The sequence below is a fragment of the Struthio camelus genome, chromosome 1 (assembly GCF_040807025.1).
Source record: "Struthio camelus isolate bStrCam1 chromosome 1, bStrCam1.hap1, whole genome shotgun sequence".
In the NCBI taxonomy this organism is placed as follows: Eukaryota; Metazoa; Chordata; class Aves; order Struthioniformes; family Struthionidae; genus Struthio; species Struthio camelus.
In genome coordinates, this window is record NC_090942.1 from 39,270,268 (window position 1) to 39,291,436 (window position 21,169).

Below are 21,169 nucleotides of genomic sequence, written 5' to 3' on the forward strand. Positions count from 1 at the left end.
CTTTAACAAGTATTCTCATAAGAGGGTTTCACCTTACATGTAACATTGGTATAAACTATTAAAGAGCAGGTTTACTCTTTTAACAAGTCTGAGCGATAATTTTGCCCTTTAGGAGTGTGAATTTTACTTTTCACAGCTTTCTTCTTGGTGAGATATTTATTTCAAAGTAATTTCACTAAACTTGCAGTGCAGTTTTTTGCAGAGGTTCATCCACTGCTTCCTCAGCTCAAGTTCTCTTTTAGAGGGATCCACTTTACACGGCATAGGGTTACAGTATATGTTACAGAGATTGACCAGCAAGTGATTTATTTAATGAGACAGTTGATTTCTAAGGGCAAATCAAATACACATACGGTTAGCTGGAAAGAAGCAATTCATGGAAATGTGGAAATGCATTTACAGAATGTGCACAGAAAGTCTTCATTCTTAGGCACTTTGTATGCAGCAAAAGTCCTCCTCTCACTGAAGCTGGTGGGAAAATTCTGACCGCCCTCGGTGGAGCAGGATTATTGACCTGATAAGGTGTATGTACGGGCAGAGCCTGTCTAGGGAAAATAACCTGCAGTTTCATTTAGAAGCCTGTCAGTATTTTACTGTAGTGTGTAAGTAATATTATTCACCGTGTCACACAGTGAATTAATGGAAGAGTCCTTAGCAAAACCCACACGTCCTTTAAGTTGAGCTCCAGGACCAACTGCTGTGCTTACATAAATATAGCTGTCACTTTAGGGCACCTTCCATGCTGTTTCCTTAAACCTGAAAAGGGTAGGTGTATTTTGGAACAGGGAAAGCTTTCTTTAGAGCTTAAGGATGCGCTTTTACCTGGAAAACTTCACATAAAATAGAAAAGTATGTCCAAATATGAATAAAAAAATGTTTATGGTGATAGCTCTTCAGTCCATTTGATGTATGAACATCATAAGACTGAAATAAGGAATTAAGTGCTGAATGGCCACTCTAAGTTGCTTTCTTCAGGCTTGGAAGAGGCTGCATTTTTAATTCAGTATCTTTAGGTAATTTCTGCCAGCCCATGAAAAACTAGTTTCTAGCATACTTTAGGGGTTCTGCAAGTTTCCAAAATGCCCTGCGCCTCCATCCACACCGTGCAGCCCAGCGGCTTGCCCCATGGCTGGTCGAGGCCTGGGCACCCCAGACTGCACGGCAGGCACTGAGGAGCTGGGTGTGTGTCTGCATACTCTTCTCTGCTCCTGCACGTGGGGTGGTGGATCAGGGCCAGGAGGCACCCTCGGACCCAGGCGACGCATCCCTCTGGCTGCGCAGGCTATGAAATGTTGGAAAAAAGAACGTAATCACTTTCCACCAAAAAAAAAAAACCATAGAGAAAGTTGGAGGCTTGGTGCCACCTGAGAGATATAATTATGGATAATGTTACAGGAAAGGACTTCCTAGTTACCAAGGCTGTTAAATAATGTAGTATAAAATATGTTGTGTTTCTTTTCCCTTTACAGAAAGCAGAAGCCACTGGTGAAAAGCGACCCAGAGGCCGGCCCAGAAAATGGGTAGATATTCCACTTCCAGTCATTTGATTCATCTTGTGTGTTATAAAGCATGTTTTAAGTCCATTCTTTAAGAGAACAATTATTTCTGCTTCATTTGTAAGAAAGAACATCCATCTCTTCTGTCTGTTTGTTCTGGTAGATTGACTAAAGGGTTAAGATAGCAGAGAAGTTAACCACAACTTCCTACCTTTAGACTCTGGTAGTTTACTCAAGACATTTTACTATTAAATGTTTGCTGGGAGTGAATATTTATGTGTCTCTTATCAGCATGAAAAGAGGCACAACTCTTCCTTCAAAAAAGAGTAACAATAAGATAACTTGTTCAGTAATTGAGTAACAAAGGTTAAAGGGGCACTCTCAGACATCAGAAGGTGATTAAGAGAGGTGATAACATTCAAATGTAGTGTGTACAAGATAAAGTTTAAAAAACAAAATCTCTTTGTTCCACATTCCCTGGATATGCGGTCTGTTTCTCCTTAAAACCAGCGAAAAAGAGCAAAAATGAACCGCTGGATACTTGCACCTAGAATTTAGCTTTTCTGCTCTGGGCCATCTTCATGCCTCACATTGTTGCAGTAACAGGTAATATGTTTCGTGAAAAGTGCTCTCTTTACCTGGCTGTTCACTTTGTAGATGTAGCCGTCACACAAATGTGTTTTTGAAAAGTGCTGTGGTTCTTTGTCCGTGTAAAGATTTTTGTCTCGAGCAGCTGAAGTTCAGTGGTCTCACTAATGATTACAGCTGATGAGAGTCTGCCTTGTACCCCTCTCCTTTATATGTCTTTCCCTGGTGCATATGCTTTGAAAAGAAAAGTGATGGGGATGTCCCTTGAAAAACCTGATCGGGTGTTAGAAAATATGGAAGGTGCAGCTATATGCTCCATCATAAGTTAGCGTTTCCGATTTTCCTCTCTAGTTCCTTTTCCTTTCTCTGTGCAACGTTTTTCTTTAAATTCCTTTTTTGAATCTGTCTCTCTGCATCTCAGTTTTGCTCCCTTATTTTATTCTGCCTTCCCTGTCCTCTTTGCAATCCTTTTTTCCCCTCTTTCGTTCCGTTCTTTTTGCATGGATGTTAACACTGTTGTCAAAGTGTCTGCTTCACAGGGCTTAAACAGCACAGCTGAGGTTCCCCAAAGTGTCAGCAGCTAAGCACAGGAGAGGAGCGATGGCTTTAGCAGTCACTTTAAGAACTAGTTTTGTAGTGTTGTCCAGGATATTTCTGTAGTTCTGTGGAGCAAAACACACTGTTACATACTAGAGGTATGGTTTATGTCTTCAGTTTTACAATCAGGCAGATTTCAGGTATGTGAAGCCCATTGGCATTAGGAAACTAGGTGGCTTATACAAACTTATCTATGCTGGTAATGTTCTCAAGGCAGCCTGCAGAAAGCAAATGCGAAGTGCGGTAAAACATAGATCAGTTGCTGTCTGTTTCCTCCTGTTAGGTTCTGAGCCTGCACATGTGGATGCTAAGTGTTACTTGCTTGTTCCTCACCTTGGGTGCAATCCCAGAGGAAGCAGCAGAAATAGCTGTTTTATGAGAGTAATTTATAACAGTCAAGCCATCTCTACTGCATTAGGAATGTGTGATAGTTGAATATGGATGGCTGAATAGCTCTGTGCAAAGGGAAAATGTAGCCATTTGAAATGTTAAAAGTTTTTCTCTCCCAAACACTCGTAATCAGAAGTTAAATCTGAAATGAATTTTCAGTGAAGAGGGCTAAATATAATAATTGTGATGGTTTTAGGCCAGAATATTTCCCTTCTATTTTTGTGTGTTTTGTATGGGGAAGAAAAATAGGCGGTCTCAGTGGAGCATTAAATTCAGTACAGTGTGTTTGTTGGGTGAGGAATCTGAATCACAGAAATTGAAATTACTGATTAGCTAAGAGACATTGACAGTACTTTATCGTGAGACCGGTATTTTTAGCAGGTTCACTTATTTCTTTGGAAGTAAGGCATACTTTCTGACTTAGTAACACTTTCTGTTGTGCCTGTTGGAGGCACAGTCTTTTTATTTGCTTATTCCGGTAGTATCATTACTTCTTGTGATTTTCAGAGATTAAACTCATACCTGCAGCTTGCATTGAGACAATTCTGTAGACCGTGAGAATCATACGTGCCATTTTTTCCTTTCTTTCTCTTCTCTTTCCGGTTCAAATTAGATTTGTGTGTTCCTCCTTTGTACATGATGAAATGGAGAGTGATACTAGATTTTTCTCCAGAAAGAAATAGTGTTAAATTATTATGAGCCATTATGGTGGCTACTGATTATAAGCCAAGCCTGTAGTTGAAGTCAAGGAAGGATTCTTCCCAAAAGCAGATGGCATGATACCATTCTTTGTGTTTTAACATCCAACCTGTGCTCAGAAAACATCCCTTTTTATCACCCATATCTTGTTTACATTCTTAGGCATTATTTTCATTCTTAGTCCAATTTGTTTATATATCAAATGTTAATGATGATAACTCTATTATCAGTTAAACTAAGGAATGTGTAGATTTTCTTGGAGAGGGTAAAATTTTATGTGGCAGGTATTCTTCTAAGTTTGTAACCCTTTTTGTGAGTCTAGAGGGTTCTGTGTCATATGTTGTTCATCAAATTGTAAAGTATTATTTCTGCTGTTTCCTTCAATATGCACATGCGGAGACATATGAGCTAACAGACCACTGTAGAATTCCGGTAGCTGGTCTTTCTGCCGGTTCAAATTAAGTATTTAATGTTTGTGACTCACAATGTATTTATTTATTTATATATTATTTTTTATAAGAGAATTAAATCTTTTTGACTAGTATAAAACGAGGGAGGAGGAGGGGAGGGCAAGGCAAGTGAAGAGGGCAAAGAACGCAATTTAACAGAAGTGTATGAGACATCCTGTTATCTTTTTAATGCAATAGCATGCACTTTAAAACTGTCAAGGGAAAAAAGACTCTTGTGAGTGGAATACACAGTAAAGATTGATGAACTCTTCTGAAAATAAAATATTCAGCTACGGAGAAAAGCTTTCTAAATGCGGAGGGCTAATTGAATAAAAACCTTGAAGATAATAAGGATCACGTAGCAGGGGAATGAAGATCTTTGGAGTCAGGAACGTAGGGCCTGCTGCTGTAGAACTCATCTTCCCTTTAAGCTGCTGCACGTGTGTAAAATGTGTTGAAGGCTGTGAGTCCTTTTAATTGGGAGGGAGAGAAACCTCTTCATGACCTTGGTACTCCTACATTTTAGAGGTTTTAATGCAAGAACATGTTCTAGGCTCTTTGGGTGCATCTACATTAGTGTTTTAGCTGAGATCATGAGTGCTTACTGTTGACTGTTCTGCTGACTGAAAGTATTGGAGTAAGAGTAGAGCAGGAGACTGAATAATCGATTATAGGACTGTTTGTTCTAAAGAGCTGCACTGAAAACGTCTGGAAATTTCACAGGCTTCTGGTGCTCTCGTGTGTTAGTTTAATGGAGAAACCTGAAACCTGATTCTGAGGCTGATGCTTTACAAGAATATTTGTTTTTTATTTTATGTCTCTGAGTAATTTTTTGACATTTTCTGATTTCATCTCCACATTGTTTAACCTGAAGCACAGATGCAGCGTATGGCATGGCAGGTTCACTCCAAAAAGCAAGGAACAGTCCAGAACTTACAGCTTTGAACAGACCTTTACTGGGGTGAAGAAATGGCTGCTACCATGCCATGAAAACATTTTAAAGGAGAAATGATGCAATTCTAGCAGCCACATGATTATAACAGTGGAACAGAACGAGTTAATTTCCAAATGTAGGGTGCCTGTAAAGTGTACGCGTGCACATCTAATGCTTGCTGCAGCCCAAATAACAATACAGTTTGTTCAGAAAAACTAACTTTTCCTCTTCCAAACATTTTGTATCTAGATATTCTAGATAGCACATTTCAGATTGGTGAAGGATAAAAGATAATCAGAAATGAACTTCATTTCTTTAAGGAGGATTTTCAGTGGATCCAGTCATGATTAGCTAGATATCTTAGTATTTTTGAAGCTCAAGTTTTCCCATTTTTAGTGAGGGCAGAATTTCACTTTGTACAGTGAGTCAGTTTAAGATGTGCCAAACTACATTTAAAAAATCATAAAGAAAAATAATTCTTTCTAATAACTCTTTCCTCAGATTATTTCCCACTGCAATTTTGACATAGCTCAGATATCAAACCTTAAACCTGGTATTTATTAGATGTTTCTATTTTAGTAGTAGCAGAAGGCCTGTATCAGGACAGGGACTCCAAATCTTCATTCAGTGGCTTAGATTTTAAAAACTGGGTTCTAAATTTTGAAGAAATTTAGAAATTTCTCTTTCAGGAGAAACCACTTGCCTCTGATAATTAATCTAACAGGAATACCAGAAGACCCATCAATGTTTTGGGGCTATTGCCCGCCTGTAACGCGTCTTTCTAAACCGTATCTAAGTAGAAGTTTCTTTCTGATAATGCCATGCCCTGTGGTGTGAAGCTGTTTAACCAATTTTCCTCATTTCTCATGCAGTGCAGTCATTTTGGTTTCATATAATGTGGTAGTCTAGGAGGTGCTCAGATAAAGTCACTCAGGCTTCTTCACTAGGTAGTGGAGAGAGAAAGACACTTTGAGATCATAGTCCATCCTGCCCTAAAATAGGTGTGGTGAATTCCCATCTGGAGATGGCAATCTTTTGTTGTTGGGGTAGACAATCTTGACGACAAAGTAAGACAAAAATGTGACTCTTAGACAGCAAAAGCTATGTGAGATAAATCCCACCCTTTGATAGTAAGGTGCTTACCAGTGTATAGCCAAGCTAGATTCCATTTTTGTGAGAAAATACTTTTCTTTGAATGAATTACTTTTCTTTGAATGAATGAGATCTGTTTGGAGCAAACTGATTGAGGTAAAACTGCAATCACATGAATGTGATGATGAATGAAAAAGAAAGTTATTATTTATGTAATTGTAGATAGACAAGATATCACAGATGAAAATTTTGTTACTCCTCCTTAGGAGAATAATGTCATTTGAGACATGTTACTTTATGTCTTTACAACTTTTGATTGCAATATATGTGGTGTTACTGCTCTGTGTGAAACAAATCATGAAAATTTGCACATGTTGCTGTTATTTTAATCTTCCAAACTACCTTACCTTCTTTGTTAAGGTCACTGAGCTTATTTTGTAACATGGTAATATAAAATATCTTCTTCTGTCATAAATGTACTTTCCGTCTCTGTGGGCAAGACTGTCACCTTTTTAGTCATCTAAAGAACTTGAAGGGGCTTTTATACTTACCAAAAAGAGATTCTTGATCATTTTTCTTCAAATTTCCTAAAATTAGAGAATAGACAAAGAGCATGAATTAAAAGCTTTGTACTTTATATGTGTAGTTTCCAGTTGAGGTGATCTATAAAAGAAATCCTCTCTCAAAATCTGAACATATTGAGACAAGCAGCACACTTAGCAATTTTTAAACTTTTCTCCTATGACTAGTACATATTTAATGCTAATTTTTTGGGGCCAATTTTGGTCATTTTTTTTCCCATTCAACTTTCTGGGGAAGAAAAACATATTTTCCATGCTGGTACCAAATGAATACAAATATTTATTAAAAATATGTTATTTCTGCCTTACCTGGGTTTAGAGAGGTACGTCTTCATTTCCCTAGAAGCTTGTCTAAGCACATATTGGATGCTATTGTTGTCCTTCATTAGAATCTCAGAGTCATTTTCCTTGTTCATGTAAGTAGATGTGGTACCATTTATTTCAAATGCAGGTCTTCCTGTAGACCACAACAGAAAATTTAGCCATGATCTTTCTTGTATAAAATAAACTTATATTATCAAAAGGATATTTCACTCATTCTCTAATTCACTTCCACTTCAGGTAAGAGATATTACAGGATGTCTAACTTAGCCAAAAAATATTTTGCCTTTAACTGTCATTTATTAAAGGAAAAACTTATATTCTGTTTGAGGCTCAAATAGGAAATTTTAACAGGCGAAAATACAGAAAGTAAAAACCCCAGCATCAGTAGCGAAAGGTAAGCTGAAATTCCGAGCTGTTTCTTTTTTATGATCTCAGATGTTATTAATGCCCACTCAGAACTTAATTTCTTTAAAAATTAATTTTCTATTTGGCAGTGTATCTTGATTTCCATAAGAGTCATTGCCCATTTTACATATGAGGAAACTCAACTTGGAGGCTAGTGATGCCAGCAGCAGGAAGCATTTTTGCACCTTCAGCGTTTGAATCTTCTGTTTCATTTCTGGCACAGTTACCAGCAATTGTGCATTTAACTACCTGACGGAGAAAACATATCAGCTAGTGAAAAGTGCACACACTCATTCTTGCTCCTACAATTCCATTTTCACAGTTGAAAATGTTATCAATGCAGAAAGAGAAGCTGGGCCTCACCTCCATTGAAAATGTACTCCACAAGGTTAATTGCCTTGCCCAAGGAAATCTGTAGAAGAGCCAGGAATAAAACTCAAATTTCCTGGCACCTTGCCCTGTGCCTTCAGTTCAAGGCCATCCTTCTTCAGTAAAGCTTGCTTGTGAACAGGTTGGATGAGGGAGGGAAAACATACTTTTGAATTCTGTATCTTAAACCAATATATGGCTTTTACCAGTTTCTGGAGATTTGGACATACTGATCTACTCTATGTCTAGCTGGTGAGACAGTGAGGGGTAGGAGTAAGGTATATAAAAGTAATCTGCCTATTCTCTATGTGCAGGATAGATTAGAGAGGTTGAGGGCCAGTAGGGTTTTGCTACTTGAACCCAGCCCGAATACCAGCCTGAAATGTACTTAACAAAAGCATGAGTATTGGTGATATCCTCTCTTCTCTAACTTAATTACATATAGAAGTCCAGTACTGGTCCAGTAAATGATAGATGTAGTCACCATACCAAGGTGCCTAGCTCCCTGAATGTTTTCAATGTTACTTAATCTATTTTTCAGGACTAGCTGACCTTAGCCATAGCTACGGGACAGGGCCATTCCAGGTCGCCTCATGCAGAGATGGTATTTCTGTTCCCTGTCCTCTTGAAAGGTAGTGGTGGAGAGGGAATTAAAAAAAACATATTAAAGTGTGATCCAGGACAGAAGATCAGGAGTCAAGACTTCTAGATTTTCTTATAATTTCTGATTAATTTTGCAGTATATCTAATATATCTGTGCCAAATTCTGTTTTATACTGCAAACTCCAGTAGGACAGTAGCCTTACAGTAAAATACCATATTTATACTCCCCCAGTGATAGAAAAGGACCATCTTACAAACGGCAGTCAGCCCTTCTGTGGACAACTCTGCTTCTCTCAATTAAGAATTACGATAATAATTAAACAAACATCAGTAATATTTTTGGCTTCACTCTGCATGCTTTACGAACCTAAGTAGGAGATCTGGATGCTGAAGGAATGCCGTGTTTATCCTGTTCTTGAAGTGTGGGTAAGGAGGGTAGTATTGAGATAATTAATGTTTAGAAAGTGCTTTTAGGTGTTTGAATGAAAGTCATTACGTGCTATAAGTGCAAGTCTTATTATTTCCTCTTCTTAATCCTGGGACTAAGCCTCACTTTAAATTGCAATGCAGTATTATATTTTAGTTACAAGGTTGGATTTTCAACAGGAAAGTGGGCTTCTTTCAGTAAGTACCTGCAGAATGTCCTCACCAGGAGATGGCTCCTGATTTTACTGGACACAACTCTGAATCAAGAGGAACATTTTTTGTATGATCAGTAATGTACTTTATATGTGATTTAGTTAGCATGACTTGTTCTCTAGCCTTATTGTGTACGAGGTACCAATTTAAAAGACAAAGGAGGCTCAGTTTATAATACTGTTTACAATAGCATTTACGAGTGCACCTATTTTTCTATCCCAAGACCCATCAGACCACAAAGGAAAAACAGAATAAAAATAGAGGGACAAGAAGCTGACTGTCAAATCTGAAAAATGTTACTTCATAAAGATCAGCAGAGGCCTTTATTAAATAAATAATCACGGTTAATGGTTTAAAGATGCAGTAGTGACACTACAGATAATGGAGGACAAGATCTGTTAAGGTCCTAGAGGATCCAAATATTTTCAGTTTTCAGGAAGAGCCCTAGAGCAGGAAACTCCAAGTTTGGAGGAAATGAAAAACTGGATGAAAAAGCCGTCTGTTGAGGAGCACGTAATCACGATGTTGTAGCTGTTAATGCTCATAAAGCACTGTTTGTTTTGCAGTCTTTTGTCATTCACTGTCCAGAATGATTCTAATTTCACAGAATATTCTTATCAGCTTTGCTGTTATTGAAGGCTGTTGATGGGGTACGATTTCCTTGTTTGCAATAGAGAGCAACAGCCAGGGAGATTTCTTTGTTGGTTTGTCTAGTTTTAATGTTCTAGCAATTTCTTGCTAGGAGGGTAGTCTTTTTGCTGTGCAAGGGCAGCTCCTGGCCACTCTGAGCCAGTAGACATGAAAATAAGGTGTTTTTGTTTTCCGAACACAGGCATCTTTGGATTTCACCCTATTTCTTTGTAGCCTGACATAGTGGGAGATACGTTCTCCCTAAGCCGTGCAGGCACGTATCTGGGTGAGAACTCCTCAAATCCAGCATGCTGAAATAAGGCTGCTATTGAGTGGGACGTTCAAAAGTAATGCAGCCACATGAGAAGAAAAAAAGAGAAGCCTGGCCTAGCCTACTGCTTAAGGTGTTCACGTAAAGATCTGAGGTGATGTTTCCTAGGGCTGTTTTTTTGTCGGATTTAAAAGGCACGTGTTAGAAAACAAGGCCATAGAAAACAAATCCCACTTCTGTCTCAATTTGAGAAAGGGCCTTAATTAAGCCTTTTTCTTGCTTGTTTTCCTTCTGCAGCCTTGTCCCTGCGTGGCAATTCAGCTGCAAGAGAAAGGCTGGAGAATACATCTCATGCAGTAAAGGAAAGGAGCTGGTGATTAGGGCACTTGTGTAGAGGTTGTAGGTTTATATCTTCCTCCTGTTTATTAAAGGGTAAGCTCTGTGAACGCTCTTACTCTAAGATGCTAATGTACATGTTGGGCATGAGTGCTGTGAATGGAGTTTGGTTCTATCCTGACCACATCTAGTTCTGAAGATTTCTCCAGAGTAAATTGGTGTCTGTCAGCTGAAATTTTAAATGCAGTAGAGTATTAGTTGGGAGGTAAGGCTTACTGCCTTAGAATTAACAATTTTGAGCATGTGTGCAGAGGCTTTAAAACTAAGTAGGAAAATGCTGGAGAATTTAGGAACTTGCAGGGTTAAACAGTCATGGAAAATAGATGGATTGCATCCCATCCTAGAGAATTCTCCACACACGTAAGACATGTTACTTGTGTGTTTTAAAGTGTGGCTGCAAGAATTTTACAGGCCACAGCTTGCTGTAATCTATTGGCACATGATTTTAAATCTTTCTCTTACTAGTTCAAACAGTATTACATGTTATTATGGCAAATATTGCAGGTTTTCAGGGTTTTGACAATTTAGTTATGTGTGCGTATGTGAGATTTCCATAGCTGTTTCAGGAGGCTAGTAATGCATGGTGTATGTCTTTATTCTTCTTTTCCTTTTTGCCTTTTTTTATAAGCTTGCTATCTTCAATTTGTTCTATTCCAGTCTGTCAGTCCTGGGAACTGTGGCATTGCAGGGTCAGACTTTGGTTCTAATTATGATGATTTAAATAATAGTATTGATAAGTTACATGTGAAGTAATGTATGAGTTGTGTATCTGTATCCGTGTCAATGAGAACAGAGTCTGGTCCACAGAGACTGATTTACTTTGATTAACAGTGATTTACCGGTAGTAGCAGTCTCTGTTTTGGAGCCATTAAGATTATCAGAGAATTGGCAAGATTTAGAGTCTTTACATCCTGTCTCTTTAGAATAACTGCTGGGAACTTAGAAAACGTTCAGCCTGCGAGTTCCTGTATACAGTAACAATCATTACTTTACCCAATATATTATCTTAATCCATTTTGACTGTTATATCAATTATCCTAATAGAGAGCAATTGGGGCCCTTTACAAGATGTAATACAAACACATATGTGAGCTTCACTATTATGATCTTATCAAAGTTGCATTGTGTTAAGATGTTTTTGGGGTTTCCTTAGTATTCACACAGAACTCATTCATACTCTGGCTGCTCATACTGCATTGTTTCCTGTTAACGATGCTAAATGCCTTGAGAAATCTGCTTGGGGACTCTTACTCCACAAACAACTGTCTGTTTGGGTCTTAAAAAAACAGTCGACACAACACATAGACAAAATATATACAGTACTTGGATTGTAACATTAAAAATACAGAGGAGAAAAAGGTATCTCTGCCATGGCATGCACTCCTGCATTCATTACTATTCATTAACTGTTTGGAGAAAGCGGAGGTGTACACAATTTTAAAGATGCTTCATTACAAACTTCTCGTTCAAGTCAGGGATGGTTCCATGCTTGAAACCATTGTTTTATCAAGATTGATATGTAAATCTGATTGGGATAGATGGACAGATGGAACCAGTCTGTCAGCGCCACTTCGTGCCTTTTGTCACGTGGATTGAACGTGCAGCCTGGAGGTGCACGATAAAATGTTAGGCCTGTTGAGGTCAGTGGTCAAACTCTTAATGAAGTCAGTTACCCTCAGATTTCAGTCCTCTGTCTACCAACGAATGTGGTGTATAACTGTGTCTGCCGGTCAGCTCTATAAACCATGCAGATAGCCATTTTTGTACAAAACTCAAATCATCTGAGGAAGAAGATTTGTACATGTTCAAGTTACGCACCAGATGAACAGAAACTTTATGGTGACTATAGCATGGCAAGGATCGTGTTTGAATCGCTCTGTGACGATGGTAAATTTATTATTTGTGTGAAGGAATTTGGGGCAGTCACTGCACAAATAACGGATCGATTAGGCATGTACGGAGATAAAATAGCGGGTTTTTTATTGATGCTGTTGTGTTCTTGTAAAGCAAGCTGGTCTGCCATGTAAACAGTATTCCTTCTTTTAAAAGTAGAAGTTTATTATTGTTTAATCACTTCGGTGAACTATTTGAAAACTGGAATATGCAGATCTCTGCAATTTAACCTTCAGCATATTTTTCTAAGATACAGAAAGACATGATTTTGAAAATGGCTGAATGATCTTGCTACTTCCACTTGTATAACCTTCATTAAGGATATGCTCAGCTATGGTCATAGGTAGATACTTTCTGAGGGTATATTTCTCAGTGAACAAAATTCTTTATAAGGCAAGACTGTAAAATATTGGCTTGATTAAAGTGGATTCAACAGCAGGCAGTTCCCTTTGACTTCATTGGAGTTGGTTTGCGCGTGACACTTTTTGTTTTAACTAGATCAAAATTCTGTAGGTAAAGGTAGTACCATAGCACAGAGAACAACAATGAGAGTTTATGTTATGTTGCAGTTTACCCATGCACACAAAAATATTTCAGATTATATACTTAATAATAATTTTGCTCCAAGCAGAAGCTATTTAATCTCTTTTGTTGTTCTTTTCAGGGAGTAGGAGGTCTCAGAGCCAGTGCAGGCAAAACAGATGCCATTGTTTTCCAAAGTACAGATTAATAATTCCATGTTTTCACTAAGAAAGCTATTTAAGGGAGAAGTTAGAGCCATTATGATCTTTTTTACATAATTATAAATCATTGTGGTTTTGCTTTGAATGATTGAAATTTGAAACAGCTAATTGCATAATGTCCCAGAGCAAGCTTTGTCCTTTGCAAGGCTTGATGCACCCTTTTGTACACCCCAACAAACACTTTATTGAATGTATAATGTTGGGATGCAAAACACTATTTTAGCTCCCTAATTTTTCATTGACTTACTAGTTTTCATAAAAGCTAATAGTGGTCATACCATAAAAAGTTAGCGGAGGGATTCTTTTCTTCCTTTGCACTTACACAGTGTGAGTGTTCTTACCACTTTGCGTAAGTATAGAGACAGGAGTGAGCCATAACCACATCCTTTCTTGGTCATTCTTTCTTCTTCTCCATGTCTACTTTTGAATACTTAGTTTACCCGCTAACCTCCTTCAGGGCTACGTAAATGTTATGGGCAGAAGCTTTGAAAAAGTACTAGTTTTGAGTAATTTGAGCATGATAAAGCAGCTGAAAAAATTGAAAAGGACATTTATTTAATTAACAGTTGTCTGAGTGGAATTATTTGGAGGCTATTCAACAAAATAAGCATCTGGTCCAAGACTGAATATGTGAAATCTCAGGTAACCTTTGAGAAAGTCTAAAAGCAAGGAGTAGAAAATAGGCAGGAAGAATGAGTGTAGAGCCTAAGTCAAAACTACAGAGCTAGTCCAGCAGCTCTTTGTATGTCGTGCCCACGCATAGGACCTGCTAGAAGCACTGTTAGAACAGACAGCTAGGACCTGCTGCTCCCACCTTCTTTCCCTGGATCTAACCTCACCAGCTATCAGTTAAGTTGTGTCCCATGCACTAGTATTAAGAGTTTTCATTACAGGATGAAAGAATGCACAGGTGTATCGATCTCTTACTTTACATGGCTGTGTGGGGCCAATCATAGTCCCTCTACTTTCTGCAGTCTAGGAAATTGAAAGGAAAAATCATTTTTCCTCTTTTCAGAAACAGAAGTTACTCTGAAAGCTCTTTTTTCTACAGCAATACTGATCAGTATCTCAAGGCTCAGGGTAGTTGTCTTTGCACCAAGGTTAGCTGTGGAAAGATACAGTTCAGAAGACTGCATGCTTCCAGTTTTCCCTGTCATATTTCATATTTGGATCATATTGCTCAGTCTGATACCTTGGGATCTTCTGGTAACTGTTTATTATTATATATCATTATTTTAACATTATTGTTGTCTTGCTCTATCAAGGAAGGAGGAGCCAGACTCCAGATGTGTTGACCAAAAGCTATCTCAGCTTGAGGACAAGGGCAGAATTATGAAAGGTCTGAAGGCAGTTTAAAATCACTTTGTTCCCTTCATGTCCTGTCCTACACTGTACATTTGATTTTGCGCTTCCAGAAAAGCACAGCAAAGAATTCGGCCAACAGCATATGATTCAAACTACTGCTGACATCAATTTTGGCCCATACAACACTAGCACCAGGACTGAGTTTAGGTGGCAACATATCAGCACAATGAGTAACTTATGAATGAAACAGAAATTGTTAAAGGGTATTTTCATACTTGGTGCATGTGGAAGGTGGAGAATATTATTTATGCAGATAGCAGTGTCGGTGCCCAGTGAGGTGCAGTGTTATTTTTGCTAATTTCAGATGTGTTTGAGTGTGGATTTTCTCCCTCATGCTAAGATTCTCCTTCTAAGTCGATCTATCAGTGAAGTCATGACCCCACGATTGATATCATAAGTCTGCAATCGTGGAAACTATTGCGAGGTCATATATTTAGCTTTATAGCCTTCCCTGAATGATGGAGAAAATGAGCTGCAAGAGAGGAAGTTGTTGTTTAAACTCAAATATCTGTGGTAATTATCAGAAATAGAGACAGTGTTAGAACGCAGTTCTGTAGGGCCAAATTAATTCTTGGTGTAGTGCTGCTGAAGGCACTGAAGTTACCCCAGGGAGGAACTTACCCCTGTGTCTGGAATGATTTGATGGCAAACATGTGAAGAGGAAGTGAATTTATGCTCCAGTTTAATATATTGGAAAGTTTTCCCTCGTCTGAAAGTCTTTCTTTATCTTTGAATTTCCTGGCTTTTGTGGATTTATATTAGATCATTAATGTTATTTCAATTTATTTTTTCTGGTGTTTGATGTCTTTTAGGTTGTTTTTATTGGGGATATAGTATATATATATTTAATGAAAGTAAAAGCAACCTTCTATTGAGGAGGTCACAAAGCTTTCATGAACGCTGTATAGCCTAGCAAGGCCTCTTCTTATTTGAGAACTGTGGTTGCTGCCTGTATAGCTTGAGTTCTCTTTTCAGAGAGAAAAAAGATGTGAATATCTCTTAATGAACATTTTAGCATCTCATTTTAGCATCTATTTTCCAAAGTTAAATATTATTGCTATTTTAAATTTTTTTACAAGAGAATAATCTTTCCAACTCTACATGCAGCGTGCTGGTAGCCTTTTAAGATTTATCATCCATAGTTTGAATAGACCATCAATACAATATGCCTATTGAAAACTTTAACAAGAATTTTAATTTTTAAGGCACGTGGAAAGATGGGATAAAGAACTACATGCTGTACTTATGTGCAAATTGGTCACCCTTATTTTGCATCAGAATTCCCCATTCTGATGCCAGCCCCAACTGTGATAAGGTTATGTACAAAGTCAGGCCATGGAGAACGGAGACTTTGGGGGATACAGGTTAATGGCGAGTGTCATTTGTGTGCTACCTGAATGCTTTCATTGTCTCTTTTGCTCTCTTTTGCATGGGAGAGGAAGGACAGAAAGGACTTGAAAATGACCAGAGTGTGCTAGGCCAACTCCTTCTGCCAAGCAGCTGGGTAATTTGCTGTGGAGCTGGCCGTCTTTCCTGGTGTTCTTCCTGATTTACAGTGGTGAAATGAGAGGTATTTGAGTCTTGACTATTTACAGTTTTTCTTTTGTGGCAGATCAAAGCCTGGAGTGAATAGCAGAATTGTGGAATTGCCTCAGCTTTACTTTAGCTGTCCATCACACACAGGATGAAGTGAAGGGGGGGCGGACAGAGACCTCTGGGTTCTGGTAAACTTTGATGACAGCCAGATGGCGTTCCCAAACTGTCTGTGCTCTTTGGTTTGAATAGGAATAGATTTTTTTCCCCACTACTGAGTGGATTTTTAGCCCTGATACCCAAAGTTGCTACTCTTTTTCCTAAGTCGGGAAACAAAGGTGAAAGGTCTTTTCATCTGTGTTTTTTGTGTCACTGACACACTTTTTTGTGTGCAAGGCAGGGCATATGTCAGGCAGCTGTGTTCCTGGCGGGTGCCAGCAAAGGACTGTGAAGGGGAAAGATCCGAGGGAAAGATAAGTGGCTTGGGAGAGTGGGAGAAATAGACAGCAAGGATTTGTGCCTGTAACAGGACCAGCTGTAAGGGTACTAGAATACCATATGCTATTCTTTTTCCTCTACTGCAGTTGTTGTTCAAGATTCCCATGTCCATGCAGGGACAGACTACGCAACTACGTCCATTGCACGAGGAAGGAGAAACTAGTCTTTATGTAGGGGGAGTGGGAATCAGCATGGTTAGACTCCAAGCCATGGCGCTCTGTCCAGGAGCCCTCTGGGAGGCAATCAAGACATGGTTTGCTCTGGGATCCCTGTCAGCTGTGGTGTTCAAGGCCTGTTGAGTGGACCTCTCCCAAGAGTGCTCCTGCTTGCACTGAGAGCCACACCTCCCACGCTGGCAGTGCAGTGCCACTGCCCCCTTCCTGACTTCCTGTACCAGATACAACTGAGTGATGGATGCAGTCAGATGGATGCCACCTGACTGCATCTGGTAGCTGCTAGCAGACACAGAGGGGAGAGGCTGCAATATGGCACAGCAGCGGGCAGTGAGTTGCTGGGTAGAGTCCCTACACGGAGGCATCCCCGTCATGCAAGTGCACCGGCTGCAGATAAATGCTGCCATGCTGACCCCCTCAGCTGACTGGCCTCATCCCTGCCCTGCGACCAGTGCACACGTGTCGCCTGTCAAAGGGAGAGAGCTTGCAAGTCTGAGTGTTGGGGAGAACCTGGATGAAGCTTCATAAGAAGTTATTCTGATTGAGAGCACAGCCATGATGGAATGGGTTTAGTTAGCTTGTTCTGGAGTCCATCGGGGGCTTAATTTTACTGCTGTGCCATATACATCATTTTTCAGGAAGATGAATCATTTAGTAATCCTTACATTAGCCACATACTTTTTTTTTTTTCCTGTGTTGAGGACAGAAGAGAAGCACAAGGTTAATAATAGCTTTAATGTAAGGTCCTGTGTTCTAGAAATATTTTATCAGGGTACAATAAATATATTCACGACTGGTAAACTTTTCCAAACATTGCTCCCAGTTCAATAATTATGAAGGAAATTCTTCTATTCGGGTTCTGTGACAAAACTGTGTGAACATACACCATACCTCAGGTTTGGGGAAAGTTTTTGTTTCCTTCCTTTTTTATTTCTGAAAATAGTTGCAGGAAAACAGGCTCTTATAGAGTTCACCTGCTCAACCTGTTTATTGCCTACTTACAGTTTTACTAATCCTTTCTTTGTGATATCCTAATCATTTCCACAGCAACCAATTGTGATATTGCAGACAAAGGATTATGACTTCAGGTGCAGAATAAGCAGATGAACTCTTAAGGAACAGGTTTTCAGGCAAATGTCCCTATTAATGAAGAATGAGAGTGGTGGAGAAAAAAAGAAAGTGATATACAGTACTAGCAGAGCTGATTTAAGCTGAACAGTTTTCAGAATTTTCTGTAAGGTCATAGCATTATTTAAAGGCAATAAAAATATATGAATCTGTCAGAAATACATTTTTCACATCTCTCTCTGTTAGAAATGCTAACATTCCTATTTCAAGCTGTTGTGTTTGTCAGAAACAAGTTTCGTCCTGACTTGTGTGTTGTTTCGAACGGCACAAACCCCATGGTATAAGTATTATTGAAAAAATCTGTAACCACTGAAAAAAGTTATATGTCAGAACACATTCAGTATGGCTGGAAGGAGATCTAGATTGGCTCTTCAAAGAAGCATTAAAATATCTCGATTAGAGTCTTGCTCGTTGAAAAGTAACTGAAACTTCTCAGAATACTGCCTTCCCAAATACAAGGGTATTTGGGAAGTCCCTACTACATTTTGGGCTCCCGTACAACCGAAATAACATAAGAACAAACGTCTAGGGAAGTTTGTGCTTGTAAAAAGCTTAGATGTAGCCTTGTAGGCCAGCTTTTTTGAAGAGTGGGAAGATATTTTGTGAGAAGTAATATCTTTAATTAGACGAGCTGATGTTGTTGGAAAATAAGCATATTTTTAGGGACGCAAGTCCTTTAGGCCTGAGGTGTTATGATGTTATGACAGCGGTTGGAGTTTCAGTTGTATAAATCCTTATCCTCTTCATTTCTTGCAAGTGATTTGAATCCCTTGCTATATCTATGACATTGTTACACTTAGGTTGATCTGCATTATGGTACAGTGAATTTTTCATATATTTTAGGAAGGTCGGTTGGCCAGAGGGAAAACTAACACAATTTGATTCCTCAAGGACTTTGTTGCAAGTGTGATTCAGATGTAGCCAACAGGAGCAAAGAGTTTCCGGCAAGAGTTCTCTCAGATTGTCAGCAGCAGACATTTCTGATGAGCTTCAGTGGCATCACATTCCCTGCTGGTGTCACACAGTGAAAGAATTGCACCAGAATTAGTCTTACCTTTGATGCCAGCAGTTTCCAAATCTTGTTGTTGGTGTTTCTTACTTCTAGCTTCACTTACGGTCTTAGACCTCTTCTTTCACTTCTGCTGCTGAGTCACTGTCAGGTTCATAACCTCACTTGGAGGAATTATTACCCTCTTCACGGGTAATGCCAAGTGAGTGGATTTTTAATTGTTCCCCAATACATTGAAGTCATTAGTGCAAACAAGACTATAGACGCAGGACTGAGTCTGTAGCAACCAAATAACTTCTGTGTTTTGTGTTCTGTATGTGTCATAGTCCTCAGTCCTCTTCCTAGAAGACATTGTAGGGAGGGCCTACAGATCACAGCGTTCTGGGACCGTGTTTGTTACGTTTCTTTCCAGCAGGTAACAGAGATGGAAGTCTGTCCTTGCCTGTGCTTTGGGCCTCAGTTCCAAGCTTTGTTGGTTTGCCTCAAACCAGTAAACTGCCCCTGTAACATGACTTTTTCTCCCTGTGGCGGTTGTCTTTTTTTTTTTTTTTTTTCCCCTCCAGATATCTTTACTAAAAAGCACCTGGGAAGGGGTAGCAAGGTTATGGAGACTTTGCTAAATGGCCAGCATATCCCAGCAGAACTGTCATCTCTCAGCATTTCTCCTTCTGCTTCTTCCCATACCAGACCTCAAGACAGACTTCAGTAGTGATGGACATTTCAATGAACAAAGTTGATTAGTTATGGTAATTCTTAGCTTATTTAATTGCATGTGTGTTCTTGAGACATCTTTGTCTTACGTTCATTTCCCTCTTCTGACAAAGACAGGAGGGGTTTCTGTGTGGGCCAGTAGTTCTAACTCTAAATGATTTCCAAATTTCCTTTTCCCTTTAGTTTCCCACAGGCACTATTTCTTAGTTTCTCAGAAAAATTTCCCCTAGGATTTGTCTCATTTTCTCTAGCATTTCAAAGTTTGGACAGGGACTCTCTGCTTCCTGCAGTTGTTGTAATTGCATCCTCTATGCCCAGTCATGGCCTGTTAATTGAGTCATACACACTAGGGTTCCTAAAGGAATTTTCTGTTTGCTGCTCCTGGGACAGAAGAAAAAATTCTCCAGACTGGTACTGGAGTAATAACAATAAATGCACAGGGTTTTGCTTGGGCAGCATGACTGTCTGGGAGGGGTTGTTGACTCTGTTTATCCATCCTGAGGAAATGTCCTCTATGAGTTTGCTCTCTGCTTTTATGACTGAGAGGGCAAGGAGAGGTAAAGCAGTCCTTTTGGGCAAGGTGGCTTTGTGTGCAGGCCGTTTCCAGAAAACTAGGGCTCCAGGCAGTTGTCAAGTTTCTTGTGTAACTTTTATAATTATTTATCAAGAAAGTACCTTTCCCCTCTGAAAGTTAGGCATTTTTAGCAATTTCTGGCTCTGGTACAGTTTCATAAGGTGCTTAAAGATTAAGGCTGTGCAAGGGCAAATGCACTTGGCAGAAGGAGTTTTTAGGGTTGGTGCAGTGATATTGACATCTTTTCAGGGTCTGTGGACTATATTGAGCTACCTACAGTAAATGTGTGATTAAGGTGATTAACCACCTTTTCCCATTGGCTGACTGCATGGTGAGTCAGGATCAGAGGTGACTGTCATTCTCTTGAGCGTCATATTTGGTCTGAATTTGATGACATGCCATGAAGAGATGAGAGCACTAGTTGTGGGGTTCCTGTTTGATTCCTCTTTCCATTATTGCCTGTCATGTTTCTCCTTTCTTACTTTGTGCCAGGTCTTCCAGCCTGCTGCAGGGTGCTCTAAGCACCTCTTCCCAGTTCCCTTTTGTCTAACTAATCCTAACCTAAGGGAATGGTGTTCTTAGAAATATTTACCTTAGTAGCCGCTGCTTTCTTTGGACCTTGTACATAGAAGAGCAAACCATTCAGCTTTGTGAGAAAACTTGCAGATATTGACAGGTAGTGTCTGCTGAGCTTTTTGCATACCAGAAAGAAGAGGATAAAAAGAAAACCCACTGGTTTTCATCTGGTAGCTAGAAAATCTATGCATAAATGCAAAGACGTATTCTATTCACATTCCTCATACATGCACACATATGAAGCGCTCTGAAATCCTCTTTGCAGTTATTGCAAAGTCAGACACCTTTATACACACAGAGCCATATTTCAGATGTGATGTGGGTGGTTATTTTAGTCTCAGTTTCACAGTAACTATACCTGGAATGATTACATGAGTAACAATACAAAACATTTTAATACCAAACAAAAAGGATGAATGGTATTCTTTGGAGTTCTCCGTCCTGCAGCACAGTGGAAGCAGAAGCTTCCTGAAGCTGCAAGACTTCATGTAAGTGGCTTCTAT

General features: G+C 39.2%; 1 protein-coding gene across 10 annotated transcripts in view; it reads left to right on the forward strand.

Annotated features, from left to right (window-relative positions):
* The window catches only part of HMGA2 (high mobility group AT-hook 2), a 163,317-nt gene that overhangs the window by 50,803 nt on the left and 91,345 nt on the right, over window positions 1-21,169 (forward strand). For all 10 annotated transcript variants that reach the window (XM_068934829.1, XM_068934859.1, XM_068934811.1 and 7 more), the window contains one exon: window positions 1,470-1,520. In XM_068934829.1, coding sequence (XP_068790930.1) covers window positions 1,470-1,520 — 51 coding nt within the window. The remainder of the gene's footprint in view (window positions 1-1,469; window positions 1,521-21,169) is intronic.